Source organism: Drosophila novamexicana, unplaced genomic scaffold, assembly GCF_003285875.2.
Source record: "Drosophila novamexicana strain 15010-1031.04,08,12 unplaced genomic scaffold, DnovRS2.1 tig00000193-arrow-pilon, whole genome shotgun sequence".
In the NCBI taxonomy this organism is placed as follows: domain Eukaryota; kingdom Metazoa; phylum Arthropoda; class Insecta; order Diptera; family Drosophilidae; genus Drosophila; species Drosophila novamexicana.
Window position 1 is genome coordinate 1,737,811 of NW_020824787.1, and position 16,821 is coordinate 1,754,631.

Consider the following 16,821-nt stretch of genomic DNA (forward strand, 5'->3'; position numbering starts at 1 on the left):
GCGCGAAGGGAATCGATTATCGATTTTTCGATAGACATTGTATTGCTGGTAATTTGAACTTAATAATTTGCAAAGGTAAAACTCCGAAAAGGACAACGCTGTGTTAAGCTGGTACTGAAATATTAAGTAAAAATATAATTAAAAATAAAAGAAGCACACCAATGTCGAGAGGAATAATTGGCAAATATTGGAAAATGTATTTGTTTGCTCGCGCAATAAAACTAGCGCGCGAATTTTCGGCAGCCCTGGTTTACGTAACGCGATTTTATGGCAGCCCTACGGCGTGGATTTGCGTTTTTTGCATTTGTTTATTGCGCCGGCTGTTAATTAATTTATAGTTTATTTAAATATGCGTTGGATTTACGCTTGCTTTGTGATTGTACTGTGCGCGCTTATCTTTTGCGAATATGTTGCCGATTTTGTGGTACTGCAAAAATGCAAATGGCCAGAGATCCGGCGCAAGAAATATGTGGATGATCCGTTGCGAGCCATGGTCATAGCCGATCCCCATTTGCTTGGCCCACATCGCGGGCACTGGCTGGACAAGCTTTACCGCGAATGGCACATGACACGCTCCTTTCAGGCAGCCTCTAGGCTGCTGCAGCCGGACGTCGTCTTTGTCCTTGGTGATCTGTTCGACGAGGGCGACATGGTTAGCGATAAGCAATTCCAGGAGTACGTTTGGCGTTATCTACAGATGTTTAATCTACCTGCGGGCATACCGCTTATCAGTGTGGTCGGCAATCATGACGTCGGCTTCCACTACAAGTGAGTAACGACCAAGTGGTTAATCCAAATCAGATTCAAGATTTTCCGGTCTGCAGAATGCATCCATTCTTTATGACGCGCTTCGAAAACTATCTCAACTACTCCAAGGTGCATTTGTACACCATCAAGCAAATACACTTTGTGGTTATCAACTCGATGGCCATGGAGGCAGACGGCTGCATGTTCTGCACGGAGGCGGAGTCGGCGCTAAAGAATATATCGAGCACGCTGCACTGCATGCAGCAGCCGCATGTGGCGGAATGCGCGCGTACTCGCCGCCATCCATATAGTCAGCCCATAATTATGCAACACTTTCCCACATATCGCATATCGGACAAGGTGTGCCGGGAGCACGATGCGCCACACATAGAAGCGTTTCGCGAGCGCTATCATGTGCTCTCCAAGGACGCCACAGACATGCTGGGCGAGCTGCTGAAGCCGCGTTTGGCCTTTGCCGGGCACTCGCATTACTTCTGTCACAACATCAATCGCTTGGGCATTGATGAGTACACGGTGGCCTCGTTCAGCTGGCGCAACAATGTCAATCCCAGTTTTATGCTGGTAAGCGGTGCGGTTTCCATTTGATTTTCTTATCATCCCTAACTGTTTATATTTTAGGCTACAATTACGCCGGATGACTATGCGGTGTTCAGGTGCAAAATGTTGCCGCAGCAGTTTGTCTACAACAGCTATGTGAGCGCAGGCGTTGCATGCCTTGTGCTAATTGCCTTCCAGCTGCGAAAGTATTTGAGCAGCAGGGGACAGGCGATGGAGGAGATGTCGCAACAGAAGAAACAACCTTAACTGGAGTACGTAGTACGAAGTATTCATCATTTTGTGATTCATGGCCAAATTAGGGGCTTAATTTAACTAATTTAGGTAGCATAATATGCTAGGATATGCGCTTTTGCTCACAAAATAATTGCAATAAACATTTTTCATATCAATAGCAATGGCAATGGCAATGGCAACTTCTTATATAGTATATAAATATATACATATATGTATATTTATTAATTTTTTTATCACAGACATAATGCTTGCTAAGTCACACGGAATACACTCATTTTGAGAGACAGTATGCTGACTAATTGAACAAGAACAAACAAAAATGCCAAAGTAATACGTTTTAACTGGAACTCAACAAACAAACAAAAAAAAAACAGTTTCAATAAAGCTACATAAGTATATATATAAATAATAATACAACAAACAACTTGTGTATGCAGATTCATAAATTCCTGTACCATGTTACACGTTGTGTGTGTGCGCGCCATTTCATAAAACCGAACTGCAATTTGTACTACTTACTAGACTAAGATTATGTTAGGCTTAACTAACTTATAGAATGTAGGAGCTGCGTCTCCGATTAGAGCTTGTCCACAACGTATTGTTTGGGAATTCTTTTTTTTCTTTTCTGCTAACCATTCCGTTTTAGGGTATATATACATTTGTATTTATGTGCGGTTCAGTAGGTTCGTTTGCTGACGTCCGGCAAAGCATTCCTTTGGCAAAAATCTGTGCAGGACTGGCGATATTAGCTCCGCATCGAGAGTCTTCACATCCGTCGGCTTGGTCAGCAGTGAGACAATGGAGCCCACCACTATAACCGTTGCCACGCCAATGGGATTGATCCAGTGATAGGATAAACGATACAGTGGAAACACTAGTTCCTCGTCCACCCAAACAGTGTCGGGCAACGTCACATTTGTCGTACAGTGCTCGACGGAAACGTTCAGCTTCTGGGAGTTGAGCTCACCCGCCGCTATGCTAAACTGTGTGCCAAAGGATATCCAACCAGCTAGCAAGGCGCTGGCAATGCCACCAACGGCTGTGCCTATGTTATTGGCCCAAGGCACGAGCATGCCCAGCGTAAAGAGGCCAAAAGTGGTGCCCGCCGCAATGGCCGTCATGGAGGTGCAGATGCTCAATATGCCGCTCAAATTCTCCAGCACAAAGACCAACGACAGCGCCAGCACGCCCAGCACAATAATGGTGCTCTTGACCAGCACAGTGGAGGCGCGTTCACTGGGCTGCATCTTGAAGCAGCCGCGCACAATGTCCTCCAGTATGACCAGCGATGTGGAATTGAGCACCACCGAAAGTGAACTCAAGGCGGCACCAAAGATGCCCGCTATAAACAGACCCGCCATGCCGGGTATATGCCCCACGCTCTGGACCACATACAGCGGCAGCAACTGATCGTCGTGGGTAATCAGGCCCGCACTCAGCGGATCGCAGTCCTGGTACTTCTCAAAGATCAGCAGACCCACATAGCAGCAAACGGAAACAAAGGCGGCCACACCAATCGTAAATATGGCCATCGATGCACGCGCCTGCTTCAGAGATGGCAGCGACATATAACGCTGCACCATGGTCTGATTGACGGCATTGAAGGAGGTCCAGTAGGAGAAGCCACCAATGAGCACGCTCCAAATGGTGTGACGCACATAGGGCGATGGATTTGTATTGGTAAATATCAGGCGACCGCCCTTGGCGGCATCATCAAACAGTTTGTCCAGCCCGCTGGCATAGTAGGTGCCCAAGGCGGCGACGGCCAGCACCGAGAGAAACATGACCAACGTTTGCCAGGCGTCCGTGTGCACCACAGCCTTAATGCCGCCCACAAAGGTATAGAAAACGCACACGATAACAATAACCGATGATATTACATGCAAATTGATGCCAGAGACTGTAGAGACAAAAGCGGAGAAGTTAAAAGTATGCGCTGGAAATGGCGATCCTGAAAGATTGTTACCTTGATTCAAGGCTATGGCTGGCACATATACAACAAATGGCAAAAATAGTATCTGAAAACGAAAAGGCATTCGATTAGAGAGTCTACGACCCGAAAGATACACTCACCTCATCCAAAATAAACATGAACGATGCTATGCTACGTATGACCGAATGGAAGCGCATTTCCAGATACTGAAAATGTAATCAAAATTATGATATTAATCTTTGAGTTATCAAAGTCGTTCTCAGTTACCTTCGTCATAGCGAATTACGGAACTGTGATCTTATACATTTTTATAGCTACAGGTATTTATTTTCTCTCTCTACTTGATAAATGGATTTAACACTTAGCCTAATTATTATTAGACTTATATGTTGGTTTTAGTTAATTTTTTTTCTTAAGATAATTTCAATTTATTTAAGTATGGACTTTATATTTTTTTTTTATTTTGGTAGAAATCGTATTTGAAATTTTACCTAGACTTTCGCTAAAAAATAGGTATTACAAATTATCATTTATCCTAGTTTTTTCTTCTACTTAGGCACACAACAAAATGCTTGAAAGATTCCTATGGAATGTAATTAAACAATGTTCAAAAAAATGCTTGCTTATATTTTGGACGTATAAGGAAGTTCGATTTGGTAAGTTTGGTCTTGAAAGGCCAAAAAATTCTTTATAAAAGAACTAATAACCTTATGGGAGCTAGATGATAAATCTAATAGATTTCATTAATGATTTCTAAGGCTAGGATCATCTTTTATCTAAAGATCAAAATGGTTTTCAAACATAAATTCAGTTTCGTCAGATTGTTCCAATGTGATCTGATGCGATTCGTCGCAAGAAGCATCATATATATCATTCAAAGCTAAATCGAAAACTAATTACAACCCTTCAGAGCTAATAAGCACAATAGATCTTATAATTGAAGTGTTCATTCATCATTCTGTGTAAGATGAAAATCAATATGTATATGGTTTTTGAGCAACTGGGAAAGTAATTACTACTCTACAACCGCGCCACAACAACTGTCAAGTGGCATAAAACTGCGAATCTAATTTGAAATTAATCATATGGGCAACAAGTGGGGCGGGCAAAGTCCAATACGGAACGACACTTTGTGATGTCTTTGCTTTAATTAAAATGTTTGCTACAATTTCTACTTGGGTTTCAAATTGGCCAACATAAGGTTTCAGGCCAATGACAAATCGCAAAAAGTCCAATGGAAAAATTTGACGTGAAAAGTTCGACAAGATGTGAAACTCAATGGATCTCATGATTGTCTTAGACATATGACTATAGGAATTAAATATTGAGTTAAAGAAACTTTATATTTTATATTATATTCAAAAAATATATTCGTTTAAAGTTTACCAGATTTTCAAGGAGTACATAACTCAAATACTCAACAAGATATTACAATAACAAAATTATGCAATGTATTCAAAAACTTTCCAGCTTGTTTAAAAATAAACTACATTCAGAAACCCGACACATTTGCGTGGGGGCAACGACATCATTTCGCGGACATAAATCCGGCGTTCTACAAATAAAATATCGATTTTAAAGGGCCGAGGAGTTGAGCAGGAGAATATATATAAAAATGCGATTTATTTCTCTTCAATTCTTAAAACCCAGACAAAGGTCTGTTTAATTGCGTGCACTTGCAAAATGTTAATCAAGTATTAAAATAAACCTCAACCTTCTTACATATATTGCCGCACATTAACCCAGTCAAATAACATTCAATAAGTGCTATAATTCAATGTTTTCCCTCTTATCATTCGTGCTGTGATTGGGTTTACCAACATTCTTTATACACTACCAATTGCTCGGGAGTCATTAAGTTTATGATTTGGCTAAAGATATAGATATACATACCTCGTAGGAGGAGCCGACTTGTAGGGCCGTAAATACCGGTATATAGATATAGGAGACAGCAATGCCTTGCAGTATGATGGCTATGGCAATAAACCAGTATTGTGTGCCATAATTATATATCTCTGATGTGGTGCCAAGTATGGTGACGCCGGATACATAGCTGTAGATAAACGAGAAGTGAGATAAGTTTACACATTGCCAGAGATATTTCTATTTGTATATAAAGGTCTGTCACCTGGCTATCAGACTCATGGCAACAGGAAAGACTTTCAATTTGCGCGATCCCAGCAGATATTCGCTCATCTTTTCCGAACCAAAGTCATGTCTACGTGTCGCCGTCGCTGCGCCGTTCGGCAAAGTCGGCTCCACTTCCTCAATGGACTTTTTGGTTTTTCTAGAAGGCATAGGTACATCAGCGAAAAAAAACCCCAGGGGAGAGAACGTATGACACTCACTTAAAGCAGCCAAAATATATGCCAGTGCCTGTGGACAGAGCAATCATGCCCAGAAATACGATATAGTCCGTGTTGCCGAATCTATAGTTATCCGTCTGTAATCAAATATTTATTATATGATATTTGTTTTTATGGTCTGATGAGTTCTTTTTATCTCAAATGGCGCAAATAAATTACATTTTTTCTAAGCAGCGACTTAACTATGGAATATATTTTAGCAAATTGAGAAACTTTCAAATATATTATCTTTATATTTATTAAGTTTTTATCATAGGAAAGAAAGGGTGAAAGAAAATATCCAAAAACTGAGTAAAAAAATGAATCGCAAACAAATTCTAGAACATTTTTTTTTTTAAATTTCATATTATTTTGTATTAATAAAGATTATTATTAAGTTAGTAAAAAAAATGTTTACAACAGTTTTCAAATAAACACAACCTGCTTTCAAATCAAGAACACTCTCCGAACTGTTCCCACCTGTCATGTCAAATGGGAACAGAATTGTTCGAAGTCGACAATGACGTTATAATTTCGCTTAGGGAAATCACTGGTAAAGTGTTTTTTTTTCTTATTTTTGTGTAATCGAAATCGATTGCAGTTTTTATTGTATTTATTTATTCTACTTAAAAACAGCACGCAAAAATGTGTTTTATGATGCGTAACAACAAATATTATAGTCTCGCTAATCCGCTGGCAAACCAATGAGACTTATCATTTCAATTCCGTTTTTCTTCTTTTTTTTTTTTTTTTTGATAAACACAAGAACAGTTTAACGCCTCTCGTTGGGCCTATGGCTAGAGGCTTCAGGGGGACTTTAACCCTTTGCGCAAAGAACGCCCAAAAACTTTATCGCATTTGAACTTTGAAACTGACGCTCTTCAGACTGATAGACGCAATCGTTTTGCATAAGTGGGGGGAGACCTTAAGCTAGATGTTTGACAGGTCTAATAAGTCACGCTTACCGCTTCCATGTTGATGTTCCCCTTTTTTTGCCGATTACCGCAGAATAGAAAATCGAAAGCAAAACAAAAAAAGAACAGGCACGCACACACACACACAGACACACACGCAATATGCCGCTACAACAAAATGTGCGTCACTTACGAAAAACAGAACACAGCGAGAAAACACAAAAGTTCAACACAGTGCAATGAAATAGATTTCGCTTTCATATGTTAGCACACATAAATATTTGGTTAAATATGAATGTAATTTGGCACTTTAGAAAACATTGAAATAAGAGCGAAAGCAGTTATTAATATTATTCATCGAAAACGAATAACAAAATAGAAAGTTGTTTCACGTTGCCGGGCCGCAAGTTCTGTGCAGCTGCTGAGCGATTCTTTCAAAAGCTAAATGTTAAAAAAAATCGAGACACGCGTCACTCGCACCGATGCCGATACCGATTTCACGAGCCGCGCGAAAAAAACAAAACAACCGTTAACAACGTACGCACGTCGCCCAATCCCAAATTGCACTGAGGCCGGCTCGCAGCGCGTGCGTTGGGTTTGGGGGCGCCCAGCGCGCAAAAGCTCACTCTCCCCGCCATTTGAGTGTGTGAGAGCCATGGGTGAGCGCAACAACAGTTGAAAATTGCGTAAAAGCTTTGACAGTTTTACAGAACGTCAGCGAGAGAGCGAGAGAGTAAGAGTGGGTGTTAGGTTGATCGACATTCAAGAAATGATGCACCGATTGATAACGCACTCTCCCGGAGATTGTAAAGTGGACTTTGAGATGAATTAAAAAACATGACGTTAATACAATATGCATATACTACTTGAACATTACTATCAATAATAGAAAATGGAATATAAGATGAGAATGAATAAAAAAAAAAATGTGAGCGTGTAGGTTTTTTAGTCCATTCCTTAGACTATAATCACAGCTTGATCAAGTCGACTAATTTTTTGAATATCTTGTAGTCCTTAAGTTTGTTGGCCTTGCTTGTTTTGTTTTTTCAATTTTAATCATTTCCACTTATCTCCCACTCTGACAGGCTATTAAAATGAATACTCGCATTTGTCACTATCATTCAATCGGTTTTGAATATTACCCATTCAGATGCGAGTGTTGTAATAATCCGACCTGACATATCCATTCTACAGCGAATCGAGTGCAAAACACAACTGGCAATCAGTCAGACGACGGTGACAGTTGTAACCAATTCGCATTCGCATTCGCATTTGTTTTGTGTTCGAGTAATTAGATTAAGCATACGACCCGTTGGCCAGCTCCAACTGCCAGACAGCAGTTGGAAACGGAACGCGCAGCTGTCAAGTGAATCCACTCATGAGCAAATTAAATGTTGTAAAATTCATCCATTGATTGCATAAGCAGTGTCCAGCTCCCAGTTTCCCCATGAGCAGAAGCCAGTGCAACTCGCCAACGCGCCAGACGAAACTCACGTTCAAGCGCAGCTCGAAGAGCAATCTTATCGAGTATGAGCGCATGCAGCTGACAGCTGGCGATTTGGCGGCAACTCCAATGCCAACAGCAGCTGGAGCAGCCACCACATTTGCTCAAACCGATAAAATGCAGCTCAAGTTGAGCGCCAGCAAAATCAAGCTACAAAGCGCAGCCACAGAGCAGCAGCTAGATCCGCAGCAGCAGCAGTTGGATGTACTGCGTCGCAAGTCGGCGCCGCAGCTGTTCAGCTTTAGCATTGCGCCTCCGCTTTTGGCTGTGCTGGGCAATGGCCAAACAGTGCCACGACTGCCCGCCATGGAGCTGACCAGCTGCATCCGACGTTCACGCACGCTAGGCGTGCACGCGGATGCGCTCGTCACGGACAGCAACAGTGAGCCCAGTAGCAGCAGCATTACAGGCGGCAGCTCCACCTCACCGGAATCGCTGCTGGATCACATATTGAGCGGCGCATCGGCCGCCTCCGTGCAGAGCAGCAGCACTGCCAGCGACATAACAGTCGCACCACCCCCACCCCCACCAGCAGCGGCATCAGCAGCTGCTGCTTTGATTAACCCACACACGTACCGAGCTTCAGTGCCGCTCAAGCCGAAACGCGTGCTCAGCCTGAAAGCTTCGCCGGAGCTGCGCGTGTCACCGCCCACACCGGATAGCGGCGTTCCTCTGGAGGTGCTGCTTCCGCCAGCAGCCAGCGAGTACTATGACAACGGCTTGTTGGTTTCCAGGAGCCGGACGCCTTCGCCGGCGGGCACGCCGCTGGTGTCACCCTCGCCCAGCTGGACGCTGCCGCCCGACACGAGCTGTGTGAGCATCGTTTATCCCGAGGAGCTCAAGTGCGGCATATGCATGGATGTCTACACCGATCCGCGCACGCTGCACTGCCTGCACTCATTCTGCCTGCAGTGCCTGGTCAATGAGAATCTCAGGGAGGAGGCACTGTGGGACGAGCGCTCTAGCTACAGCTTGCTCTCCTCCACGCCGGACACAGGCAGCGACCTGGCCACGGTCTCGCCGGCCAGGCAGCGCGGCGCAAGTCTCAGTTTGCGCAGCAAAAAGTCCTTGGATCGCCTGACGCTGCGGGTAAATTGGAGTTTAGCTGCTGCTCTTCATGGTTTCATGGTTTGTGTGTGTGTTCCAGGGTAAAGGTGAAGCCAAACGCTCGACCTCGGCGTGCTCCTCCAGCACACGCTTGAACGCCAGCTTTGCCAGCGAGCCGGAGTCTACGCGCTTCATACGCTGCCACATATGCCAGTTCGTCACGGAGCTGCCGACCTTGGGCGGCGTGCGACAGCTGCCGCAGAATTTTCTGCTGGTGCGACGCATTGAGGCGCTGCGTCTGCAAGCCGGCGACGATATCATCTCGCGTGTCTGGTGCTCACTGTGCAGCGAGGAGATAAGCGTAAGATCTGAAGTGGGAAGCCACCTTGGACCTCCCTCCGCCGAAGCTAACCAGTTCGTTTGTTGGTTATCCTTTCAGGCCACCTATCATTGCATCAGCTGCACCCTGAATCTGTGCACGCTGTGCAAGGAGGCCCATGAGCGACAGCGGAGCACTGCCAATCATCGCATGCGCAACATCCTAGAACTGCGACGTACACGCAAACAGAAGCAACAACAACTGGGCTTGGGAGACAGCAGCCAGGTGCTGCTCAAGTGCGGCCTGCACGGCTTCGAGCTGAAGTCCTTCTGTGTGGCTTGCCGGCAGGTTAGGCTTCCAGGATTCCACTCTAATTACATTGTTAACTCAGTTCGCCCCCTCTGCAGCTCGCTTGCCCGGACTGCCTGGTGCTGCAGCATCGTGGCCATCGCCACGAGACCGTCGCCAAGGCAATCACCCAGCTGCAGGTGACCAAGCATCTAAACGATGCCACGGAGCAAACGCGTCCGCTGTGTCAGTATGCGGAGCACTCGATCGAGCGGTTGCACGATATTACACGCAGCATAAATGCCAGGTGTGATGACATACAGGCCCAGGTGGAGAGCTATATGGATCGCTACGTGGAAGCGCTTCAGGCGCATCGCAACACACTGCTGCAGCAGATCAATCGGGCCAGGGAATCCAAGGTGGAGCTTATACTCAACCAACAACTCGAATTGGGTAAGGTTGAGTAGAACGAAAGAATCCAAGAATGCCAGAAATCCTATGGCGATATCAATTGGTTCATAGTACTGAGAGATCCAACCTTTATTTAGCCGAAAAAGGGGAAGATTTTTATACTAAATATTGAAACATTAATCCTCTAGAGAAACGCACGCAACAGGCTATGGACGTGATACGCTTTAGCCAGGAGCTCTGCGACATTGGCGCCGATGTTGAGATACTAAGCTTCGCTCGGATTCTCTTAAAACGCTTCGAGTTTTGCCAACAGTTCAAGCCGCCCGTCGATCCCAAGGTGCGTATGGGTCAAACGGTCTAGTCTCAACGCTGGAACTGTACTAAAAACTTAAGTGAATCCTACTTAAATTAACATTTTGGTCGAATTATCAAAATATTCATATTCGCAATACAAATTGGCACCTTTCCGTCTTGCAGCAACTGTACATGTGACAGTTTTCGGACATAACCTTAAAATAACAGTCACACTTTTTGAGTACAGTACAGTTCCTAGCAAATGACTCGGTTCATTCATTTAATTTCTTACAGATATCCGATTCACTGCATTTTCTATCGAAAATACGAGCGCCTAGCACCAAGAATCAGCATGATATACCACTGTACGGCATTATAACCATGCAAACCGTTGAGCCTTCTCTGTGCACCCTACAATGGGAGGGCTTCTCGCAGCTGCGACTGCACAAGAAGGTTGATCTGCTGCTGTTGTCACGCGACGCGGACGGGGTGGCGCTATGCCATGGCGGGCTGGAAATCAATTGCATTATCAAGTACAAGGATGCCAGCGTCAAGTTTCTGCCCATTGAGGTGTCCGATCATCGCGACGGCACCTACAGCATTTCCTTTACGCCCGACACACAGGGCACACTCATACTAACTATCTCCATTAATGAGCGGCAAATCAAGGGCAGCCCCTTTACCTTTCACTCCCGCCAGGTGCGTCCGCACAGTGGCATCTACCACTGCTGCTCCTTCTGCTCCGGCAAGGGTAGCAAGACCGTCAAGTGCTCGTGCGAAGGCCGAATGCCTGGCTACAGCGGCTGTGGTCACGGGCATGCGGGTCATCCGGGTCGTCGGCATTGGTCCTGCTGCGGCAATGTGCTCGAAAATTCCGAATGCAATGTGGCGAACAAGCTGTTGAATCCCTAGAACTACATCTGGTTAATGCATGACGTCCACGTTTAGAGATGCCGCTTACACAATTTTGAACATAGGCTAGTTCATGTTTATTAATTGGAATTTTATGATAAAAGTACATAATGTTTAATATGCTGAGAAAAAAAGTTATTTTTGAACAACAAATTTGGGACCTGCAACACTTAATCTTCGTTGTCCGAATACCAGGAGAGGCGCTCCTCATAGAAGCGTATTACCATTTGAGGTATCTTAACGTTAGCCACAGTCGATGGCACCATCTCCGCCTGATCGACGCCCTTAAACTGAATAAGGAATGTCAGGCGGCCATTATTATCGGAGGCGCCCAGTATCTTTTCAGCTTCTAAGCCGCGATCGAATCCAGTGCCGCCCGCCGGTATTATATCGCCGGTATCCTCAGACTCGACTCTCTTTGATTTGCTACCTGCTGGACCAGCTGAAGTACATTGCTTATTACTTGGCATGCTTACATATATAGAAATCTTCACACATATATATCAAACAAATGTATATCTGATTGCATATATGAAAGGACAGTTGAGGTGTCGCCTACCTGGCTCTTCGGATTTCCGTTTGCTGCCGCTGCTGTTGCTGGCTGTGGTACTGGTACGGCCGGTCTCCTTGACCTTGGTGCTGCTGCCGGGACGCTCTTTCTTCGAAGAGGACGAAGAAGAAGAGGCTGCCGCATTGGCCTGCATGGGAAATCCGTAGTAAACAATTTACAACACAACTGTACCAAATTCACGACTTACCTCATCCTTGCGACTCAGCTCATATTGTTGTATAAGATCCTGGCAATCAAGATTTCCTTCCGGCTCCCAAGTGTTTTCAGTTTCTGCATAACCCTTCCATTTGAGATAGTATTCCACCTTTAAAATGGGAATGATCATTAGCAAGATGTCCCAGCCTCCCACTCGAGACGCTTTTCCCCGTACAAACCTTTCCTTTGCGCACACGACGATCTAAAATCTTTTCAACGGCATATTCCTCCTCTTCTTCCTCAGCGCCAGAGGATGCATTGTTTGTTTCAGGATTGTCGGTCTTCTTACCCATTTTATGTGTGTATTTTATTTTAAACTCTTAAGGAAAAAAGGGAAACGCGCATGTACATTTGTATGTACATATGTATGTATTTAAGAGCACATATAAAATGTGTGCAGATTTTAGCGCAAATTGTATCGAAAAATAAAATAAACACACGCTTACCACAAACTATTAATTTTCAGTTACTGTTTATAATACAGTTTTTCACTTTTCTCTTAATATTCTGCCAGCGGCAATCGAATGTACGCAAAACAAGAAGAAAAAGTGCGCGTTTACAACTGATGCCGCCGCTTACTTAGAAAAAGAATGCGGCAGAATCGGCGTCTATGTCGCATTTACGTTAACACGAGAATGTCAATGCCAAATTGAGCAGTGAATGGCAACGCAGTCGACGCAAATTATTTGCGCCAAATATTTTATCAGCAAGCAGCAATTCAGTCTCGAATTAAAAATGCCAAAAATCAGGAAGCAAAAAAGTTCCTCGTCTGACAGTGACAGCGGTCCGGATGATGTAAGAATTATAGAATTTCAACTGGCGTTAATTAAATCAACAATATTTAACAAAACAATAAATTGCAGCGTAATCCACCGCCAAGCAAAAAGGCCAAGGAGACCGGCACCGCGGAAAAGTCAAAAAAGGATGATGGAGATGGTGGTGTTAGCACATGGACACTCGAGGGCATGCGTCAGGTGCGCATCAATGAGTTCCGCGGCAAAAAAATGGTTGACATACGCGAGCACTACGAGAAGGATGGCAAAGTTTTGCCGGGCAAGAAGGGTATCTCGCTGTCTGCTACCCAATGGAAAAAGTTACTCGCAGTAGCAGACGATGTCAGCCGCGCTCTAGAAGAGTGAGGCCAAAAACACAACAACAAAAACATGAGTCATAAGTAGTACTTAGTATTCTTTTTCTAATAAACAAACAATGATCTTGCTTAGGCATAATTTTGATTAACTGATTTAATTGGTAGGCCCTAAAAGTACACAGCGAGCAAAACAACAACAGTTAGTAGTATTAGAAACGGCAACCAGGTCTTGATGAAGCCACAGACTCCTACATAGCGGCCGCAAACGAACAACCAGAAGCACAGAATGATCATGTTCCAGCTGGTGCTGTCCTTGTATTGCATATTGCAGAGAGCCGTCGCGACATGCGAGTGACAGTTATCACAAAATATGTTGTGCATGCGCGTGCCGTATAGGACAGAAGCTTTGGAGACACCCTCATCCCAGGCATAGGAGCCACCCTCGACGTTTTTCGGATGCAAGCGCAAATAGCGTGTGGGACGTCCAAATGCCATTCTGTCCTCCGTCACCAGATATGGTCCAGCAAAATCCCTGATTACGCCATTACTCATGCAGATGCCCATGTGACCGATGAATGGCAATATCCAAGTGAGCACTGGTATTGGTGTCCAAACAATACAATATGGAAAGCGATCCAGATCATAGTCAATGGGCGGCAAACGCTGTGAAGCATGTTCTTCGGCTCCACCCATAGCGCGCTCGATGTCCTCCGGTTGCTGCGGATTGCCGGACGCTGACGACGACGACATATTAAAAAAGAGTGTAGGACAAAACACAACAAGCACGACTCACTAAATGGCTGCCTTGATATCAATATGCCACTGCCACTCAAAAAATTTTCCGATTATCATTAAAGGCTGATAACGTCGGAAAACCCACACACACACACACACACACACACACACACACACACACACACACACACACACACTGTATACTTACATACCTTTTTGTTTACAAAGCAAAACGTGTATCGATAAAAAACATATCGATAACTTTTCAAATGTCTCTGAAACAGCTGACTGTTGCTACAGTTGCATCCGCCTATAACGGATTCAAAGTTCTCGAAAAAATTAAGGTCAGATGACGCGATGTCGAAAGAACGAGTGCCCAATAGGAGCATATTGCACGGCAAATAGTGAAAATGATTTCGGTGGACACTAAATCTGCAGCAAGCGCTTGAACGAAAGTACACCATAATTGGTTCTAATCGTAGCAAAAGTAGAACGCAAAAGCTTTGCTCCTATTCAACGCTGAAATTAGAACGTTTAGAAAATATATAGAGCCATGACGCAGGTGTTCATAAATGGTGCTAGAGACGATGCCAATGTCCGGCTGCACGACAGCTTAGGTGCGACAAGACTTGTTAATTACTCGATAAATATAGATTTTAGCGCTGTCTATTTGTTTTTCAGATGCTTCCATACAGGAGCTGATCAGGGCCGCAGCGGAAGCGCGAAATCATGCCTATTGTCCATATAGTAACTTTGCCGTGGGCGCTGCGATACGCACCAGCGATGGGGCCATCTACACTGGGTGCAACATTGAGAATGGCGCCTATGCTGCCAGCATATGCGCAGAAAGAACTGCCGCAGTGAAGGCCTTAAGGTGAACAGTCCTTGCCCTAGATACTGTTTTTTTTTTTCATTTAATTAGTTGCGACTTGTATTTTAGCGAAGGCAAACGCGAGTTTGTGGCCTGCGCCGTGGTGGCAGAGCAGAATAACGGCTTCACAACGCCCTGCGGTGTGTGTCGTCAGTTTCTGTCCGAGTTTGCCGTCAATGGCAAGGATATACCACTGTATGCAGCCAAGCCAACCAATTTGCCGCTCCGTGTGCTGTGTACCAGCGTGCTGGAACTGCTGCCCAATAGCTTCCGGTTTCTCAATGGCAAATAAGGCGCACCATTCGTCTTATACTATGTGAAATACAACGTGTGAATACCCCTCATTTAACCAAGTGCAATTGTAAAACTACCCCGCTTTGTTAACACATACACATGTGCAGATAACATTTATATTTCCTACTCACCCATTTGTAGTTTTTCTGTGTATTTGTTGGGCAATTTGTCCGAGCAGCAGCCTTGTTATCAGACACACACAGCTGCTACTAACGATCGGTTCGCTCCTCAATAACACACGGCGTCTACACTAAATACTGTCCATTTGTCATCGGACGTTTTTAGGGGACACACGGACCGGCGCACAAAATTGTTTGTTACCTCCGCGAGCGCGTATTTATAATTTATAATTATAATTTATAAATAGAAACATTTATTAATATGGCACATCTGTTAAAAGGCTTGGCCCAGCCAGAAATTTTAGAGTCCGTGGTCCCATACGGCAACTTGGGTAAGTGAAAGCATTCTCGTTTTCGACCACAATGGTTGTTATGTGTCAACTTGTTTACGCAGATGCAACGGTTCAGGAACTGCTATGTGCTGCATATGTGGTGCGCCAGCGCGCCTATGCGCCGTATAGCAATTTCAAGGTAGGCTCCGCTTTCCGTGCGAAGATCAGCAATCAAATCTTCACTGGCTGTAATGTGGAGAATGCCGCCTTTACGCCAACAGCGTGTGCGGAGCGTACGGCCCTTACCAAGGCCATCAGTGAAGGCCATCAGCAGTTCTCGACCGGCGCCGTGGTCGCCTATAAGCCCGAAGTGTTCATCTCACCATGCGGCGTGTGTCGACAGTTTATCAGGGAGTTTGCTGGCAACACTGATATACCCATCTATATAGCACAGGCATTGGAGGAGCGAACGCCCGAGCAGCCATTCAAAAGCGATGATCCCGTGCTTTGCACATCCATTTTCAATCTGTTGCCAAAGAGTTTCCACACCTACTGAAAGATCTAGATACATTTCAAGGTTAACATAATCCAAAGGTTTTAGAATTTGCTTAATAAATCACATATTGACACTAGTAAACAAAATTACTATTTATAAAATAAAACGAGAAGGAAAGGCTATCTTGGCACGCCGAAGATCTAATACCCTTGCAGACCCAACCTAGCTAGTGCTTTGCCCGTATCTAAGAAGCACAGGGAAATGAGTTAATGCCGAGTTTGGTCAAGATATCTTGATAAACCAAATGTTTTTTCATACAAAAACATAATTTTCGACCGATCGTTCCCATCGCAGCTATATGATATAGTGGTCCGATCCAGCTAGTTTTGACATATGTGCTGCGTGCAACAGAATTAGGGACTTCTGCAAAGTTTCATTAGGATAGCTTTAAAACTGAGAGACCAGTTCGCATAGAAACAGGCAGACGGACATGGCTATATCGACTCGGCTGTTGATGCTGATCAAGAATATATATACTTTATGGGGTCGGAGATGTCTCCTTCTATGCGTTACACATTTCACGACAAAATTATAATACCCTCTGCAAGGGTATTAAAACAGATACGTTCAAAATGTTTTGACCAATCAAAA

The 16,821-nt window shown here is 44.5% G+C and overlaps 8 protein-coding genes across 11 annotated transcripts; 5 read left to right on the forward strand and 3 right to left on the reverse strand.

Moving 5' to 3' along the window:
- The first annotated feature begins 303 nt into the window (after positions 1-303).
- On the forward strand, positions 304-1,871 carry LOC115758768 (metallophosphoesterase 1 homolog). 2 transcript variants are annotated; one of them, XM_030699532.1, is made up of 4 exons: positions 304-768; positions 825-1,329; positions 1,387-1,577; positions 1,800-1,871. In XM_030699532.1, exons 1-3 carry the CDS (start codon positions 350-352, stop codon positions 1,570-1,572), a joined length of 1,110 nt encoding a protein of 369 aa, XP_030555392.1. In that variant the 5' UTR covers positions 304-349; the 3' UTR covers positions 1,573-1,577; positions 1,800-1,871. The 2 variants fall into 2 exon arrangements, with proteins under 2 accessions (XP_030555392.1, XP_030555391.1); XM_030699531.1 differs by lacking the exon at positions 1,800-1,871 and having other exon boundaries at positions 1,387-1,717.
- LOC115758767 (sodium-coupled monocarboxylate transporter 2) lies at positions 1,807-7,949 on the reverse strand. 2 transcript variants are annotated; one of them, XM_030699529.1, is made up of 7 exons: positions 7,895-7,949; positions 5,842-5,936; positions 5,622-5,780; positions 5,387-5,546; positions 3,634-3,699; positions 3,527-3,578; positions 1,807-3,460 (listed from the first exon to the last, which is right to left on the reverse strand). In XM_030699529.1, the coding sequence occupies exons 1-7, from the start codon at positions 7,937-7,939 to the stop codon at positions 2,226-2,228; spliced, it is 1,812 nt and encodes a 603-aa protein (XP_030555389.1). In that variant the 5' UTR covers positions 7,940-7,949; the 3' UTR covers positions 1,807-2,225. The 2 variants fall into 2 exon arrangements, with proteins under 2 accessions (XP_030555389.1, XP_030555390.1); XM_030699530.1 differs by lacking the exon at positions 7,895-7,949 and adding an exon at positions 6,804-7,309.
- A 127-nt stretch (positions 7,950-8,076) lies between these two features.
- LOC115758322 (tripartite motif-containing protein 45) lies at positions 8,077-11,543 on the forward strand. Its single transcript, XM_030698889.1, has 6 exons — positions 8,077-9,345; positions 9,404-9,664; positions 9,743-9,970; positions 10,030-10,363; positions 10,510-10,658; positions 10,910-11,543. The coding sequence occupies exons 1-6, from the start codon at positions 8,200-8,202 to the stop codon at positions 11,525-11,527; spliced, it is 2,736 nt and encodes a 911-aa protein (XP_030554749.1). The 5' UTR covers positions 8,077-8,199; the 3' UTR covers positions 11,528-11,543.
- Positions 11,544-11,595: 52 nt separating this feature from the next.
- LOC115758323 (heterochromatin protein 1) lies at positions 11,596-12,822 on the reverse strand. The gene is made up of 5 exons (XM_030698890.1): positions 12,740-12,822; positions 12,473-12,612; positions 12,286-12,402; positions 12,087-12,225; positions 11,596-11,969 (listed from the first exon to the last, which is right to left on the reverse strand). Exons 2-5 carry the CDS (start codon positions 12,584-12,586, stop codon positions 11,698-11,700), a joined length of 642 nt encoding a protein of 213 aa, XP_030554750.1. The 5' UTR covers positions 12,587-12,612; positions 12,740-12,822; the 3' UTR covers positions 11,596-11,697.
- A 112-nt stretch (positions 12,823-12,934) lies between these two features.
- LOC115758327 (RNA polymerase II transcriptional coactivator) lies at positions 12,935-13,522 on the forward strand. The gene is made up of 2 exons (XM_030698896.1): positions 12,935-13,088; positions 13,157-13,522. The coding sequence occupies exons 1-2, from the start codon at positions 12,954-12,956 to the stop codon at positions 13,430-13,432; spliced, it is 411 nt and encodes a 136-aa protein (XP_030554756.1). The 5' UTR covers positions 12,935-12,953; the 3' UTR covers positions 13,433-13,522.
- Positions 13,523-15,494, reverse strand: LOC115758324 (transmembrane protein 222). Of its 2 annotated transcripts, none has more exons than XM_030698891.1 (2): positions 15,415-15,494; positions 13,523-14,117 (listed from the first exon to the last, which is right to left on the reverse strand). In XM_030698891.1, exons 1-2 carry the CDS (start codon positions 15,416-15,418, stop codon positions 13,552-13,554), a joined length of 570 nt encoding a protein of 189 aa, XP_030554751.1. In that variant the 5' UTR covers positions 15,419-15,494; the 3' UTR covers positions 13,523-13,551. The 2 variants fall into 2 exon arrangements, with proteins under 2 accessions (XP_030554751.1, XP_030554753.1); XM_030698893.1 differs by lacking the exon at positions 15,415-15,494 and adding an exon at positions 14,177-14,276.
- Positions 14,605-15,421, forward strand: LOC115758326 (cytidine deaminase). Its single transcript, XM_030698895.1, has 3 exons — positions 14,605-14,735; positions 14,800-14,992; positions 15,059-15,421. Exons 1-3 carry the CDS (start codon positions 14,672-14,674, stop codon positions 15,279-15,281), a joined length of 480 nt encoding a protein of 159 aa, XP_030554755.1. The 5' UTR covers positions 14,605-14,671; the 3' UTR covers positions 15,282-15,421.
- Positions 15,495-15,643: 149 nt separating the features above from the next.
- On the forward strand, positions 15,644-16,313 carry LOC115758325 (cytidine deaminase). Its single transcript, XM_030698894.1, has 2 exons — positions 15,644-15,734; positions 15,797-16,313. The coding sequence occupies exons 1-2, from the start codon at positions 15,665-15,667 to the stop codon at positions 16,228-16,230; spliced, it is 504 nt and encodes a 167-aa protein (XP_030554754.1). The 5' UTR covers positions 15,644-15,664; the 3' UTR covers positions 16,231-16,313.
- The last annotated feature ends 508 nt before the right edge of the window (positions 16,314-16,821 follow it).